Below are 17,804 nucleotides of genomic sequence, written 5' to 3'. Positions count from 1 at the left end.
AAAAGACACTAAAAAGTCACAGTATGTCGTCCAAAAAGACACTAAAAAGTCATAGTTTAGTATGTCGTCCAAAAAGACACTAAAATTACATTTCTTGGCTTCAACAAACTATTTGAATAATAGAAATGTCCATGTCCAGAGCTGTGAAGATGACAATAAATGTTTGTTTCAACATGCTGTATTTATCAATATTTTTCAATATTTCATTTAGAAAAATAAACAATGGAAAGCATAACCCACTGTAACTTTAAGCAATGTTTCCCTACGTGTCAGTTTCTGCTCAAATGTTTTTGAATAATTACACAGTTAAACATAGTTGGACAATGTCAACAAATATTTAAATCAGAGACTTACCTCGTTCACCTGCACCAGAACAGGGAGGGAGTGATTCTCACCCTCTCACACCGTCAGAAGAAGCAAAGTGAAGGTTGTATGTATCTCAGCTTGACATGTGTGCAGGACCCAACACTGACTTTGATCTCACATGGTGTGACCTTCAAAAGTTTGATCTGTAGGCAGATTATAAGTGACTATGATAGTTTTTGCATTTGAAAAGTGACATATTAGCTCTTAGTTGCCATATATTGGCCTCACCTTTGGGGTGCGTCTGCATGGCTGTGACTCAAAGAAAAGGAGATGAGTCAGGCCCTGACTGTCAGGGAGGGGGGCAACGCACGGCACAGATGGAGGTTTCCACAGGGATTGAGACAGCTGAGAATGAGAATGAGTCCAACAATGTGAAAGCAAATTCTGATCAACCTAGAAACTGTCCAATGGAACATTGGTATCAAGGAAACAAAAGTTACACATGGGTGAATAGCTGAATATAAAAATACCCACTCCCGTTTGTCTTTTCAGCAACAACTGCCTGTAAAATGCTTTCTACTAATGTTCTGTTAACAGACAGACAAAATGAGGCTAATGAGCAAATACTTTATTTCAAAGTAGAGCTGAAACAATTACTGGATTAACTTTAACAACTGAATCATTTTGGTTTGTGGACAAAACAAGACATTTGAGAACATCATCATTTCCAGGTTTGACAAACATTTGACATTTTTTTAACATTTTATGGACCAAACAATTACTCGATGAATCGTGAATATAATCAACAGATTAATCGATGATGAAAATAACCGTTAGTTGGAGCCATATTTCAAAGACAGAATAAAACCTAAAAAAGGGCATTTCTGCGTGTATTTCAGTATCATGCACCTGTTCCTCCTTCATCCATCATGACATGACGCTGTCCTGCTATAACGGTGTCCTCGGAGTCTGCCCTTCTCAATCAGAGAGAAAAAATCCAGCCAAGAATTTCACAGGGTTATCTTTGTCCTCAAGGCCAAAGGAAAGGGAATAATGCCATGAGGACACCATGAGACAAAGGGTGTAGACCTAGCTGGGCAGAACAGTGGTGAGTGAACTTAGCTCTCACTTGACAACAGCTGCGGCACCTACTCGTGCCCACCGTCCCTTGCCACAACTGACCTTTGCTGACCTTGATCGTTTCTGAATGATCTTAGCATTAACAGTCAAACATTGTTCTCAAGGTGTTGATGAGTCTGTAAGTAACACAGTCGTAATCCTTACTCTGCGGGGGGATTTAATGCAGACGGAGTGAATCGTCTCTACGTTTGAATAATCATTAGCAGTAAGAGGGACTCTAATGGGTGAAATAAGAAAACACACTTTAGTAACAAATACTGATGTTATGAAACTGCATTTATCAGATTTAACTTCAAGAAAACAGTGGCTAATGAAGTACTTGTGACATATAATACATTCTTTTTTTCATATGAACAAAACAGGGAAGTCATTTGATACGGAGCCTGTCCCTGATCCCCACCTCTTGCCCTCCCCTTTCTCTGTAACATGTATTGTCCTCGCCTTGTTTGTCACAAGGTGAGAGCAGCAAATAGCCAGCAACCCTAACCCAATTAGGAGAATGCTTTTTTAATGTGCAGCCTTTCTCCAAATGAAATTCACTCCATATTTGGTGGATTAGAAACCTTTATTAGCAGAGGGAGGGCTGCACTCAGACACAGGGCCGGACACTTCTTTTGATTGAAGGTTGAAAGGTAAGCAAAAACATTTATGTATATGTTGTAATGGATGGAAATCTACACTTTGTTTTTTCGTTTGTTTTTGGTGTAAGTAAGTTTAGTATTTAGAGATTTTATTTTGTTGGTGGTAACACATGGTGTTGTTGTGTGAATAATGTTATGATTTGTTGTTTGGTTTGAATAGTGAGACCCTAACTGACATCATTCTTCTCCGTAGTCCAACCCACCCAAGGTAAATGCCACTTTTCATTCCATTTGAACGGACTCTAATTATGATTAAAGCCCCCTTATTTTAAGTTGGGTTTTTTCCCTAAAATGATTGTTGTTGATTACTGAAATGAAATTGAATTACTGACTCTTACTGGCCAAGGTCATTTTCATACTGAAATGATTTTACACGGTTTTTCAAATAAACTTTGGCTAGTTGCTATACTATTACTTGAATAAATTATCACTGTACATATTATTTTTGGATTTAGGCAGATATGTATCTCTGATATCACATTCTGAAAACCACTGACATATCATTTTACCTTGCAATAGTTCCATGTATGATACACTGAGAGCTAATCTCCATACAATACTGTAATTCTGTGTGTACTATTCAGCTTTATGTCCATGATAGTTACAGTATATCTCCATGTGTATTTATTTTGACAGGTTGAAACATGGGGGATGCTGCCATGGCAGAATTTGGGCTTGCTGCCTCTTTTCTCAGGAAGTCGGATAAGGAGCGTCTGGAAGCCCAGACTCGTATATTTGACATGAAGAAGGAGTGTTTTGTTCCTGACGCTGAAAAAGAGTATGTCAAAGCAACCATCACCAGCAGAGACGGCGACAAAGTCACCGCTAACACTGAATTTGGAAAGGTAAATTAAGTTTAGATAGACGAAAATCCGAAGGGTTGGCAATTGGTTACTGGTTTTGTTCACTGTGACAGAACATTTCTTATTTTCTTTTGTAGACTGTGACAGTGAAGGAGTGTGACGTCCATCCTCAGAACCCACCAAAGTTTGATAAAATTGAAGACATGGCCATGTTCACTTTCCTCCATGAGCCTGCTGTGCTGTTTAACCTCAAAGAGCGTTATGCAGCATGGATGATCTATGTAAGCTTAATCTGTAACCGTTAACTTTCCATCACTCAGTGTCTAAAAACCACTTCCCTCTAACCCTCTTTTACCATGATAGACCTACTCTGGCCTCTTCTGTGTGACTGTCAACCCCTACAAGTGGCTGCCAGTCTATAACCAAGAAGTGGTTGTTGCCTACAGAGGAAAGAAGAGGAGTGAAGCTCCTCCTCACATCTTCTCCATCTCTGACAATGCCTACCAGTACATGCTGTCAGGTACGTAATCTGTTTAATCCTTCATTTTCTAAATTTCCAATTCTGACATTATGCCATTTTTACCTGGCCATTTCTCTCAACAACAGACAGAGAAAACCAGTCAATCCTTATCACGTAAGTCACACAGCAAACTAAAATCTTCTCAGGATGATCAGCCCTTGCCTAAAACTTTCTGTCTCTTTTCCACCCAGTGGAGAATCCGGTGCTGGAAAGACTGTCAACACCAAACGTGTCATTCAGTACTTTGCCAGCATTGCAGCTGCCCCAGGTCTAAAGAAAGATGCTGCCTCAGAAAAGAAGGTACGTACTACATATGTTCTGCTCAAGTACAAAAAATTGATGTCAATTGTATAATATATAATATATTACATTATATATATATTTCAAGCTTTTCTCAAAAGCATTGCCTATGATTATCAAAACCAGGGAACCCTGGAGGATCAAATTATCCAGGCTAACCCAGCTCTGGAGGCCTTTGGCAATGCCAAGACCATCAGGAATGATAACTCCTCTAGATTTGTGAGTACCTGTGTGATCACAAATAGTTCTTCATTTGTAATAGGGATGTCCCGATCCGATACTGATATCTTCTTCTTCTTCATTAACTGTAGAAAGGTTCCACGCATGTGTATCAGAGGTGGTCGACTGCTATTCTTGTGTTTTTTTTTTTTTTTTTCCTTTTCTCATGAAATGAAGTTTTTTATTTCTGTGATGTTTTGTTGGACCTGCTGTGCATGTTTTTATGCTCTGGCATATATCAGCCAAAAAACGTGTATCGGATTATATCAGACTGCCTCTAAAATCTCTGATATAATGATCACCACAACAGCGTGTGTGCTACTGCTATTTCAGAGGTTAAACATTTTTCTTTAACCTCTGAAATCAGAGGCTACAAAGCCGCACACAAGTTAGCTAGCTCATCCTGAGGCGAGCTGCTAAAACAACATTATTTCATAAACCAGTGCCACCTGTCGACTTTCAACAGCCAAGAGATTTCTGTGGTTTAAATGTGTCCTGAAGCTCCACACATGGAGCTAAGTACGTCTGCGGGGCTCCGGGTTTACCTGCGGGACAAGTTACTCACCCTGTGAGGGTTGGGCTAATCCAAAATAGTGAAAACAAGGGGGGTGTTCTCTGAAGACACACTGTGTGAAACACGGGTGTTACCTGTGAAACACCCACATTAGCACTTGGTACGTTCCTCCTGATGACATCAACCATAGAGTGTATGGTTAATTAACATGGCAAAAAAATCGAATGAACGTTGAAGGTTAAAATTTAGGTAACCAATTGGTTAATAATAAATGGGTCAGTTTTTCATACCTACTGTTGCAGACTATTGTTCTCTGTTTAAGTAATATCACTTGATCAAGCCTATTCGAACATTCCACACTACAAAATAAGTAATTAAAGTATGTATGATTCGTGCTGATATCGTATCAGATCAATATCGTATCGACCAATACTCAAGGCTGCAATATCGGTATCATATCGGAAGTGAAAAAGTTGTGTCGGGACATCCCTAATTTGTAAACTGACAAAATCAGCATCATGACAAAATCATTCCGTCTCTTAGGGTAAATTCATCCGCATTCATTTTGACAACAGAGGAAAGCTGGCATCTGCTGACATTGAAACTTGTAAGTATTAAATTGTGCACATAACTGTCAGCTTTACATTGCACCACTAAACAACTGTAATTTTTCCCCAACAGACCTTCTGGAGAAGTCTCGCGTGACCTACCAGCTCAAGGCTGAGAGGGACTACCACATTTTCTACCAGATCTTGTCTCAGATAAAGCCTGAACTTCTGGGTGGGTGTGACATACACATGGCTGTGACTGTGTCAAACACTGTATCATGAATAAGCACTAACTACTTTGATCGATCTCTTTGTAGAAATGATGCTCATCACCAACAACCCCTATGATTACGCCTTCATCTCCCAAGGAGAGACAACCGTTACTTCTATCAATGATTCTGAGGAGCTCATGGCCACTGATGTGAGCTTAGTCTTAAAATCTCAGTCAACTCCTAATTCATAAATCAACATTTAAATACCAGAGATGTTATGTTAATTGTGTTTTATCCAATGCAGGAAGCATTTGATGTGCTGGGCTTCACTCAAGAGGAGAAGAACAGTATTTACAAACTGGTTGGAGCCATTATGCACTATGGTAACATGAAGTTCAAGCAGAAGCAGAGGGAGGAGCAAGCTGAGGCTGACGGCACTGAAGGTAAGAGACTGACAGACTCTATGATTGAAAAAAAGATGACAGATTTTCAAGGGCAACTATGACCTTGAAGAATTAACACTACAAATTCTCAACAGATGCCGACAAAGCAGCTTATCTGATGGGCCTGAACTCTGCTGACCTCATCAAAGGTCTCTGTCACCCAAGAGTCAAAGTAGGAAATGAGTGGGTTACCAAGGGACAGAATGTCGCCCAGGTGAGAGAATATGAATTTTCCATTTTCCTCCAGTGTTTACATAGCTCTTTTTTCATGTTCAATTCTGGCATGTTTTATAACATTTCACTTATGTTTATAACTAAATAAATAAAGATTGATTGAATGACTCTTATTTACTTCCTTGTCATAGGTGAACTATGCTATTGGTGCACTGTCTAAGTCAGTGTACGAAAGGATGTTCCTGTGGATGGTCATGAGAATCAACAATTCCCTGGACACCAAACAGCCTCGCCAGTACTTCATTGGTGTATTGGACATCGCTGGGTTTGAAATCTTTGAAGTGAGCTCCAAAAAAAAAATAAAAATATGTGTGAGGTTGTTTGGTTTATGGACAAATGATCAAGCCTCATACTGTCGAAATTTCATTGCGAAATTTCCAATAAATATGATTTCCTTTCCTTTTCTCATTTCATTACAGTTCAACACCTTTGAGCAGCTGTGCATCAACTTCACCAATGAAAAACTGCAACAGTTTTTCAACCACCACATGTTTGTGCTGGAGCAGGAAGAGTACAAGAAAGAGGGCATTGAATGGACTTTCATTGATTTTGGTATGGATTTGCAGGCTTGTATTGACCTCATTGAGAAGGTGAGAGAAGACTACATGAAAAACACTTGAGTTAAATAGTTGGTTTTCCAAACTTATTCATACTTTGTCTCTTCAGCCCATGGGTATCATGTCCATCCTTGAAGAGGAGTGCATGTTCCCCAAAGCCTCTGATGCTACCTTTAAAGCTAAGCTCTACGACAACCATCTGGGGAAATCTGCCAACTTCCAAAAGCCCAGAATTATCAAAGGGAAACCAGAGGCCCACTTTGCCCTGATGCACTATGCTGGAACTGTTGATTACAATATCAACAACTGGCTGGTGAAGAACAAAGACCCTCTGAATGAGACTGTTGTAACCCTGTACCAGAAGTCGAATCTTAAGCTGCTTTCTACTCTCTTTGCAAATTATGCTGGAGCTGACTCAGGTTTGTAGCATCTTAGCTTCAAAACAATCACCAATGTACAATGTGCTGTAGAATAGAGAATATTTATACTAAGTCACATTTTTCTACATGCACCTGCCCCCTCTTGTGTTTGTTTGTGCTTCTGTTCTGCACTGATATGTTCTTTTTCTGTTACCTCTTTCATGTCTCTGCTGCTTAATGTCCTCAATTGTCTCCTATTTAGCTCAGGAAGGTGGTGGGAAGGGCAAAGGTAGCAAGAAGAAAGGTTCATCTTTCCAAACTGTATCAGCCCTTCATAGGGTAAGATCAATATAGATCACATGAGATCAATATAGATCACATGATTTTAAACTGAAGACAATTATTGTTTGGCAAACAATTGTGTCCTCTCTTGCGTTCAAAGGAAAATTTGAACAAGCTGATGACCAACTTGAGGTCTACTCACCCTCACTTTGTGCGCTGCATCATCCCCAACGAGACAAAGACTCCTGGGGCTATGGAGAATCCCCTGGTGATGCACCAGCTGCGCTGTAACGGTGTGCTGGAGGGCATCAGGATCTGCAGGAAAGGTTTCCCCAACAGGATCCTCTACGGGGATTTCAAACAGAGGTATGCAGTGAGTGAGAAAATGGGAGAAAAAATGATAGCAGAAAAAAAACAAAGCATACATTCTCTTTATGCGTGATAGTTATCTTTGATATTTCATATAACATGAAACAAAACTATAATAATACTATAAATAATCATCTTTGTTCACTTTCACACAGATACCGTATTCTGAACCCAAATGCTATCCCTGAGGGACAGTTCATCGATAACAAGAAAGCTTCGGAGAAGCTACTGGGATCATTGGATATAGACCATAGCCAGTACAGATTGGGGCACACCAAGGTATTGCTGAAAAACATATCTACTTACAGACTACAAATATTTATTTTTTGCTTCAGTTCAGTCAAGGACTGTGTTTTTGACGTTTTTCTTTTGGCTGCAATCCTCTAATGGCAGGCACATAGTTCAGATTTTTCCGTTTCTATCCAGAATTCCTATTCAGAATTTACCTGACAAACATCAGTCAGCTAAACGTGAATTACTATGTATACTGTGAGTGCTACAAGTAATTTCAAGTGTCTGCAAAAATTCAGGTATTCTTCAAAGCTGGACTGCTCGGTCTGCTGGAAGAGATGAGAGACGACCGTTTAGCTCTTATCATCACCAGGCTGCAGGCAAGATCCCGAGGTGTTCTGGCAAGAATTGAATTCCAGAAGATTGTTGAACGCAGGTAAATGTCAAATTATATTCAAAAAGTAGCTTTTTCTATCTGTGTACCACATAACATTCTGTCCCTACACCTATCTGGATAATATAAAAAAGCCAAGCAAACTATAAATCAAATAGTAAAAACACTTGAAACAGATGAACACAGGAGTGCATTGACAGAGGTAGAAATTGATTTGAGTGTAGTGAAAATGACACTTTGTGCAACCACTGTTCAACTGGAACCTCTCTGCCAAAGCAGCATTAAAAATATGACAATGTCATCCACAGGGATGCACTGCTTGTGATCCAGTGGAACATCCGTGCCTTCATGGGGGTCAAGAATTGGCCCTGGATGAAGATGTACTTCAAAATCAAGCCTCTGCTGAAGTCAGCGGAGACTGAGAAGGAGATGGCCAACATGAAGGAGGAGTTTACCAAACTGAAAGAGGCTTATGCAAAATCAGAAGCCCGTAGGAAGGAACTTGAAGAAAAAATGGTCTCTCTTCTCCAAGAGAAAAATGACCTGATGCTCCAAGTTCAGACTGTATGTTCACTATCTGTCACTGTCAGCAATGCAAAATATATTAACATTAAACAAAGACTGTTGTGGTGTAAAGCTGTGCCTTTTTAACAATAGGAGCAAGACAATCTTGGTGACGCTGAAGAAAGATGTGAGGGGCTGATCAAGAGCAAGATTCAGCTGGAGGCAAAAATCAAAGAGTTGACTGAAAGGCTGGATGATGAGGAGGAGATGAACGCTGATCTGACTGCTAAGAAGAGGAAGCTGGAGGATGAGTGCTCTGAGTTAAAGAAAGACATTGATGACTTGGAGTTAACTCTGGCTAAAGTGGAAAAAGAGAAGCATGCCACTGAAAACAAGGTACCACACGCACCAATCACAGCAAAACTATGGTGTCCAAATATATCCTGCATTGAATTTTTTAAATTAAAAATGTCCTCTGACCACAGGTAAAGAATCTGACTGAGGAGATGGCGGCTCTGGATGAAATCATTGCCAAGTTAACCAAGGAGAAGAAAGCCTTACAGGAGGCTCACCAGCAAACACTGGATGATCTGCAGAGTGAAGAAGACAAAGTCAACACTCTGACCAAGGCCAAAGTCAAGCTGGAACAGCAAGTGGATGATGTGAGACTGTAGTGAATGACATTTGGTGGCATAGTTAAAAAACAGTAAGATAAAACAAGATGTATATAAACGCAATAAATATTGTCATCCACAGCTTGAAGGATCTCTGGAACAAGAGAAGAAAATACGTATGGATCTTGAGAGAGCAAAGCGAAAGCTTGAAGGAGACCTGAAGTTAGCACATGAGATTATCATGGATCTGGAAAATGATAAACAGCAAATTGAAGAGCGGCTGAAAAAGTAAGACATCCACTAAAAGATACGACACATAGTGTCAGCTGCCACAAATGTTAACTGGGGTTTTTTATATCCACAGGAAAGATTTTGAAATAAACCAACTTAACAGCAAAATAGAAGATGAACAAGCAATGAGTGCCCAGCTCCAGAAAAAATTGAAGGAGCTGCAGGTAATGTTCAATAATAAGAAAATGACTTAACTCCTACAATATCATCTGAAACTTGTAGCCAGATAAAACTATACAAACTTAATTTTGGCTCAACAGGCTCGCATTGAAGAGCTTGAGGAAGAGCTTGAGGCAGAGCGAGCTGCAAGAGCCAAGGTGGAGAAGCAGAGAGCAGACTTGGCCAGAGAGCTGGAGGAGATCAGTGAGAGGCTGGAGGAGGCTGGTGGAGCAACCTCTGCCCAGATTGAGATGAACAAGAAGAGGGAGGCTGAGTTCCAGAAACTACGCAGAGACCTTGAAGAGGCCACTCTGCAGCATGAATCCACTGCTGCCACACTCAGGAAGAAACAAGCTGACAGCGTCGCTGACCTGGGAGAGCAGATAGACAACCTGCAGAGGGTCAAGCAGAAACTGGAGAAGGAAAAGAGTGAGCTCAGACTGGAGTTGGATGATGTTGCCTCCAATATGGAACATATTGTGAAGACAAAGGTAAAATATTTGTTCTACCAAATGAGTTTGAGTTTACACGTCTCCTGTGAGCCATGTGTCATATTGTCTTCTCTTTTCAGAATAATTTGGAGAAAATGAACAGGTCTCTGGAAGATCAGATGAATGAATATAAAACCAAGGCAGAAGAAGGACAACGTGTCATCAATGACTTCACCATGCAGAAAGCAAAACTTCAAACTGAAAATGGTATGCATTTGATTTGAACTGAATTGCCATCCTTTAGAAAGGGATATTTAAGTTTCCTCATTTCATCCTTTCTTCCAAATTAGGTGAACTTACAAGGCAGGTTGAGGAAAAAGATTCGCTGGTGTCTCAGCTCACCAGAGGAAAACAGTCCTACACTCAACAAATTGAAGACCTTAAAAGACAACTGGAGGAAGAAGTCAAGGTAGCAAAGCAACTTATTAAAAACCTTATGGTTTATTTATGGAGTAAACGTACATGAGGAATTAATTTGTTATTCATTTATAGGCCAAGAATGCATTAGCACATGCAGTGCAGTCTGCTCGCCATGACTGTGACCTTCTCAGAGAGCAGTATGAGGAGGAGCAGGAGGCCAAGGGTGAACTGCAGCGTGGCATGTCCAAGGCCAACTCTGAGGTGGCTCAGTGGAGAACTAAGTACGAAACTGATGCCATCCAGAGGACCGAGGAGCTGGAGGAGGCCAAGTGAGTTAAATACATTGTACTTTGGTACAGTTTAAGAGTATATAATGTTGATTGAAATCTGTTGAACTCCAGAAAAAAGCTGGCTCAGCGTCTACAGGATGCTGAGGAAGCTGTTGAAGCAATAAACGCTAAATGTTCCTCCCTGGAGAAGACCAAACACCGACTGCAGAATGAGATTGAAGATCTCATGGTGGATGTAGAGAGGTCTAATGCTGCTGCTGCTGCTCTGGACAAGAAGCAAAGGAACTTTGACAAGGTAGAATTTTAAATACACATAGCAAATGCTATCTTTTCAATAAAGACTTGGGAAATAATTATACACATACACATATTCCAGGTCTTGGCAGAATGGAAACAGAAGTATGAAGAGTCACAATCAGAGCTAGAAAGCTCTCAAAAGGAAGCCAGGTCTTTGAGCACTGAGCTCTTCAAACTGAAGAACTCCTATGAAGAAGCTCTTGAACATCTGGAAACCATGAAGAGAGAAAACAAGAATCTGCAGGGTAAGAGCACTAGTTTGAAACTATTTGGCATCCAAAAATATTTATCACGGCTCAACCAATAATTGTGTTTAATTTTGTGTCTTAGAGGAAATATCTGACCTCACTGAACAAATTGGTGAGGGAGGAAAAAGTATTCATGAGCTTGAGAAGATTAGAAAACAACTGGAACAAGAGAAGTCAGACATACAGACAGCTCTAGAGGAAGCAGAGGTATAATGAATATTTTGATGTCTGTGAAGTACAACCTTTAGTTATCATATGTGTATTTTGACTTTTTTTTCTGTCATTTCAGGCCTCTCTGGAGCATGAAGAAGGAAAGATTCTCAGAGCCCAGCTGGAGTTCAATCAGATCAAAGCTGACATTGAGCGCAAACTGTCTGAAAAAGAGGAAGAGATGGAGCAAGCGAAGAGAAACCAACAGCGAACCGTGGACACTCTTCAGAGCTCTCTTGAGGCGGAGACTCGCAGCAGAAATGAGGCCCTGCGCATCAAGAAGAAGATGGAGGGAGACCTCAATGAGATGGAGATCCAGCTGAGTCAAGCCAACAGGCAGGCAGCTGAGGCCCAGAAACAACTAAAATCTGTTCATGCACATCTAAAGGTTTGAATGAGCTTGATTTAATACAGCTTTGATCCTACTGGCCTTCGAAACATAATTCAAAATAAAGTCTTGTGGGTTTTCATCTTCTAGGATGCTCAGCTCCAGCTTGATGAGTCTATGCGAGCTAATGATGATATGAAGGAAAACATTGCCATTATTGAGAGACGCAACAACCTGCTCCAGGCTGAACTGGAAGAACTGAGGTCTGCTCTAGAGCAGACTGAGAGAAGTCGCAAACTTGCTGAGCAAGAGCTGCTGGATGTTAGTGAGAGGGTGCAGCTACTGCACTCACAGGTAAAATACAGTGGCCATCCATATTGTCCTGCATGTTTGATTCAAAACCTGTTTTCCCACTGAAAAATATACATTCTTATGCAACATTAGAACACCAGCCTGATAAATCAGAAGAAGAAGCTGGAGGCTGACACTTCCCAGCTTCAGACAGAAGTAGAAGATGCTGTGCAGGAGTGCAGAAACGCTGAAGAGAAGGCCAAGAAGGCCATCACTGATGCTGCCATGATGGCAGAGGAGCTGAAGAAAGAGCAGGACACCAGCGCTCACCTGGAGCGTATGAAGAAGAACATGGAACAAACCATCAAAGACCTTCAGCACCGTCTGGACGAAGCTGAGCAGATCGCCCTAAAGGGAGGCAAGAAGCAAGTGCAGAAGCTGGAGGCCAGGGTGAGTAAAACTCAGTTCTTCGGCATCTGCCATATTTTAAATATTGTAAAATAAATATCTAGTCTCTGATTTGGTCTAATAAACAAATGCTGCCCGTTGTTATTACTGCAGGTCAAGGAACTTGAAAATGAAGTGGAAAGTGAACAGAAAAAATCCAGTGATGCTATCAAGGGAGTAAGAAAGTATGAAAGACGTATAAAGGAACTTACTTATCAGGTAAAAGGCAATCTTTAACCAACCTTGTTGTGCTATGAAAAGTATATTCATAGTCAATATATACTTATTATGTTATGATTTGTAATTTCATGTTTTGCTAATTAGACTGAGGAAGACCGTAAGAATCTAGCACGTCTTCAAGACTTGGTGGACAAGCTGCAGCTGAAGGTCAAATCCTACAAGAGAGCTGCAGAGGAGGCTGTAAGTGCTACACATTTTAAATAACGACTTCCAACTGAACATGAAAACAATGTGGGCAGAAGTAAACATCGGTTTTGTGTCTGTTTCATAGGAGGAACAGGCCAACACTCATCTCACCAAGTTCCGCAAGATTCAACATGAGCTTGATGAGGCTGAAGAGAGAGCTGACATTGCCGAGTCTCAAGTCAACAAGCTACGTGCTAAGAGCAGAGACGTGGGTTCAAAGGTTGGTACAAATGTATTGTACATGAAGTAAAATGTGTTAACTTGCACTTTTGAACCATCCTTGCAGCCACATTGGCCTGGTAAGTTCAAGCCTGACTGCATTTTTTGCTTTGTAAAAACAATACTTGCTATTTTGTTGCTTTCCTATGTGACAATCATCAGATTAATATAACAAAGCACTGGCAACAACTAATTATTTTGTTTTTTTCCTTCTTTTTTTACAGAAAGGACTTGAGGGAGAGTGAAGTTTCTTCAAAAAAATTATTATTTCTGAGACACTGGCTGCTTATGTAATGGTGTCTCCCTAAGTATGTCTTTTTAGTTCAGTAGTTTTGTAGCTTTCTTGGTTACACTAATAAACAATGAATAAACAAATCAAAGTGTTGTCTTTACAATTGCATACTCTTGTGTTATTGAAGAAATGTAAACACACTGAGGACTTGAAAAAAACAAATTCTCATAACCAAAAGTAAAGTAAAGTAAAACCCCAATTATTTCAAAGATGTTTAAGTGAATTTCATATAATACAATATGACTTCCAGATATTTATTTCTGATGAATGAAAATATAAAGAATTATATAAATGATGGTCAATTCAATTGACTATCATGTATTTAAATCCAACAGACCCCACATGAAAAGATGCATGAATCTGAACAATATTTATATATTGTTACCTCAATAAATTACATGAAGGCAAAGAGTAATCGTATTATTTGACAACACCAAGCTCTGTGTCTTAAAGCAATTCAGACTATAATTTTTTTTCCCTTTACCATACTTTATCATTATCCGTATGAATCATATGTGGTGTTTCACTTCAAGTTGCCAAGTTAACTCTGTTACATGGTCAGCAGAGGGTGCTCTGCTGTTCCTATTCCAGTCTGTCCTGTGTAAGTGAGCTTTAATTTTAACAGGACAAACCTTACTTACTCACGTCACCCATCATATTATACATATTATTGCATTTGTATGGAAATAAGGTGTTACAACCTTTTCTTTTATAACTCCAAATCAATACACGCTTTGTCAAAATGAACTGAAATGATTGTAAAACTGGGAAAAGGCAAATGGAGGAAAAGACATCAGAATCCTTACTTAATTCTAAAACCGCTGTTATATTTAAAAAAAATAATTTTTCATTGTTTTCATTACATATTATTGAACTAATTTCTATTTTGTACGCATTTTTGAGTCTCCCGTTGTCCTTAAGCAAATGTGAAATGGAAGATCTGCGTAGCCGGCATGATTTATATTTTGTGTAGAAACATAGATACATGGATAAATAGAAAAGGTTCTTACAAATTCTTACACATCTAAAAAATTTCCATAGCCAATTCTTGTGATGTAATCTTCCTACTTAGAACTCCTTTTTTACACAGAAAATTTTACATCACTTCGTGGTGACATTCACTTTTGCATACATAAAATCAAAATAGTAAAAAAGTAAAAGCCACCAACCTTCAAATCAGCAGTGTGGTCTTTCTTTCTGCAGCAATATGCATGCAACAGAGAATCTGGACTTGGGTGCACTTTGAGGTGCAGTCCTTCAAGACACCTAGAAAATTAAGAAATTGTGCCAAAATAAGATTGGATTATTATTACACACAATAGAAATGTTGCACCGAAAAGTAGATAACATTAAACAGTTAACTGTACCATTCTAACACTTTGCCATGTCCTGATCTTTGCCTCATCAGGAGACAAGTGTCCGCGCAGAAGTCCATAGTCTGAATGAATGGAGAGAAGACAAGGCAAGAGACCAATCAACTTCTGTAAGCCTGTGCCGAAACACAACACCCCCTTAGAAGTGACCTTTCACGACAACAAATAACGCATAGTAACAATAGCTTTGTTGGCTCCAGTTTCAAACTTAAGTGAGGCAAGGTGCCTCACACCATCCCTTATGGATTGGAGGGATTGTAAAAGTCAAAGACACAAGGACTGTAGACAGCTGGGAATAGACAACGGAGCCTGGAATAGACTGAGGGATAAGTAAAGAAGATGAAAGTTGTAGTGTTGCTGGTTGCCCAAGTGGCTAATGAGCTTTGTATAATTTAATGAGTACCAATTTGTTTCACTTTACCTGGGCTTAAATCCTCAAACAGGCCAGGAAAGTAATAACACTATTACATGACTAATTTCCTTCAGTCACTGACATTTGAGCTGCAAGTTCGCGAATTGTACTATTTTCTAATTACTAATTAGAAATAATCCAGCGTAACCTTGTATTACACAATATATAGAGTACACAAGTGGGGTCTAACAGACTTATCACCTGTTGCCGCTGGTCAACGGAAAAACCTTCCCCGACCACCAGCGTCACAAGCTGTCCCCAAAGGTACCCGAAGGCCGCCAGCAGGAATTTCACAAGTTATCTTTGTCCTCAAGGATACATAGAAGAAAACAATGCCATGTCAACTGGATCAGGCCAAGGGCACTTGCAGCAGCCATCTTGCGAACAGAAGTGTGAAGTACAGGTCACAGCACTTTGACATTGTTTCAGAGCACAATCATTGAATATGTATGTAGGGGATCATGCAGAAACAAAACTGTGACTTTCCTTTTCTTCATTTTATGCAATAATTATACATACATGACCATAATCTATAAAGAAATTAAGCTATTTGTTGGCATCACATATTTAATTATAATAATAATAATTTGTTTGCAGGGATGGCCCATAGATGTTTGGTTTTTTTCAACGCCACCTTTTGTAGCTTAATGGACAAAAATGCTCCTCATGCAGTCATGCAGTGTTAGGCCTTTTGCAACAAAATCATCCATGATGCTCTGACCATCATATGTATCATCAAAAAGTTAAGCCTCTCTGGGTTTTTCTTATGTTTAACAGCAGGTGGTGCTAAAGCCCCGCAACCCTTTGGGACCCTTTAATCCTTGTCTATCTTTGTCATCTCATAGGTCTAATAAGACTTTTTTGCCTTGAACAAGCCTTGAACAATACGTTGCATACTCTTCATTTAAGGGTTGAGAACCAACTGTTGCAAAGGCCCTATTGTATCCAATCCAATTATTTTTCTTTCATTTACTTTTTGAGTGCACTTTGCCCTGCACAAAAACTTACCCAATTTGGTGTGCACACCACGACTTGCAAAATTTGCCATCGGACGAAGTTTTTAGGGCAATGTGATTAATCTTTCTGGATTCATAGTTAAAAACACATTTTCACACTAGCCACATAGCAGGTTTTCTGCCTAGACAGACACCACCCTCACCTTCCTTTGATCTGTATGTAGGTCATGGCCAAACGTATGTTTACATGAATCGCACCCATCCTGTTTTCCTTTTACAGCCGAGTTAGTCATTAATTATTGCTGGTCGCACAGTATGAAATTGAAATATAAAGATTTCAAAAGTTCTGTAAAAGAAACCACCCACTGGTTTGATTGGTTAGTTCGTCTACTCAGGCAGTAGGTGGCGCAAACGTTTAAGTCCGGGCACCATATAAGGATAAGAGGGTGCAAATAGAGGTTATAAATAAAGGGCCAAGTGAGATCAAACCATCACAATGGACAAAACCCTTATTACTATAGTAGCATTTGCTTGTGGCAAGTAAGAGAATGTTGTTTTCCCGGTGCAGTGAAATGCAGGAGCTGTGGTGACATTAATTTCAGTCACGTAATTCCTTTGTTTACTTATTTGCCTTTACCATTTATTGATTTGTCAAATGTTTTACCTCCATCAAGGATAAAAACCCTTCTTACCCTTTATTTGCTTCTAATTTAATGAAATCTGAAAATTTCATCTGTTTGATTTACAACCAATATAAAGCAGTAGATGATGACTGATAACACTTGTTCAGTTCAAAGTATGCCCTGGTAACATGTATTTGTGTAACATGAACTTCAGCTTGAATATGGAGACTGAACACTTGCTAAAGAAAAGGAAAAAGTTCCACGTGTCCAGTGTTGCACTGGGCGTGTCGATCTTACTGTTACCAGTGGTGAGTGATAATGAAAGAGATCTCACAGCTGTGACCTTGGCCCTGTCTTACCTTACCACAGACAACAGCTGCAGGTCTTTATTGTCTCTCTTGAAATGTATTTCACGCCCTGTCACTTGTCGCATGATTGTTGAAGTTTAGAGCTGTGGACGTTTGATGTCCAATAAATCCTGCTTGTCTACTTGCCTCCTTAATATAGAAAGAGTACAATAGCGAGTACAAAGGCAGGTCTGTGATACAAAAATGGTCAAGGTAAAAAGAAGAAAGAAAAGGAATTATACTGCCCTTATTTTAAGGTTCTGTCACATGTTGATGTTGTATAATGAAAAAAACTACAAGGTCAATATTTGAATTTAAATATTAAGAATTTTAATAATCTAAAGTGAATCAAATATTATTATAACTCACTTTACTCCGGTTAACTCCAAAATAATGTCTAAATCTTAAAAGGACAGAAGAGGATAACTTGATGGACTGTAGCCTGTCCCTGCTCCCTCACTTTCTGCCTCCTCCCTTTCTTTGTCATGGTCCAGAGTGGCTGTGTTCACAAGGTGACAGCAACAAATAGCAGCACTGGGCTCTACCCAATTTGG

General features: G+C 39.7%; 1 protein-coding gene and 1 long non-coding RNA gene across 2 annotated transcripts; one reads left to right on the top strand and one right to left on the bottom strand.

The window, feature by feature from the left end:
- Window positions 1–357: 357 nt before the first annotated feature.
- Window positions 358–17,593, bottom strand: LOC122763117. The gene is made up of 6 exons (XR_006358909.1): window positions 15,526–17,593; window positions 14,907–14,977; window positions 14,709–14,805; window positions 7,281–7,423; window positions 595–711; window positions 358–509 (listed from the first exon to the last, which is right to left on the bottom strand). It is a non-coding gene; the product is annotated as an uncharacterized LOC122763117 (long non-coding RNA).
- On the top strand, window positions 2,248–13,627 carry LOC122762684 (myosin-7-like). Its single transcript, XM_044017912.1, has 38 exons — window positions 2,248–2,295; window positions 2,724–2,932; window positions 3,028–3,171; window positions 3,254–3,410; window positions 3,497–3,524; window positions 3,602–3,710; window positions 3,837–3,929; window positions 4,987–5,050; window positions 5,125–5,223; window positions 5,309–5,412; window positions 5,508–5,646; window positions 5,742–5,860; window positions 6,012–6,161; window positions 6,300–6,470; window positions 6,547–6,856; window positions 7,059–7,135; window positions 7,239–7,444; window positions 7,603–7,726; window positions 7,978–8,114; window positions 8,381–8,636; window positions 8,730–8,972; window positions 9,062–9,238; window positions 9,333–9,478; window positions 9,555–9,645; window positions 9,742–10,131; window positions 10,212–10,338; window positions 10,422–10,540; window positions 10,624–10,820; window positions 10,893–11,076; window positions 11,158–11,323; window positions 11,409–11,533; window positions 11,616–11,924; window positions 12,015–12,218; window positions 12,309–12,605; window positions 12,717–12,821; window positions 12,927–13,022; window positions 13,114–13,248; window positions 13,472–13,627. The coding sequence occupies exons 2-38, from the start codon at window positions 2,732–2,734 to the stop codon at window positions 13,490–13,492; spliced, it is 5,820 nt and encodes a 1,939-aa protein (XP_043873847.1). The 5' UTR covers window positions 2,248–2,295; window positions 2,724–2,731; the 3' UTR covers window positions 13,493–13,627.
- Window positions 17,594–17,804: the final 211 nt, after the last annotated feature.

Source organism: Solea senegalensis, linkage group LG1 (assembly GCF_019176455.1).
Source record: "Solea senegalensis isolate Sse05_10M linkage group LG1, IFAPA_SoseM_1, whole genome shotgun sequence".
In the NCBI taxonomy this organism is placed as follows: Eukaryota; Metazoa; Chordata; class Actinopteri; order Pleuronectiformes; family Soleidae; genus Solea; species Solea senegalensis.
Note: the sequence above shows the minus strand (reverse complement) of the source record. Positions and strands in the feature narration are given on the sequence as shown.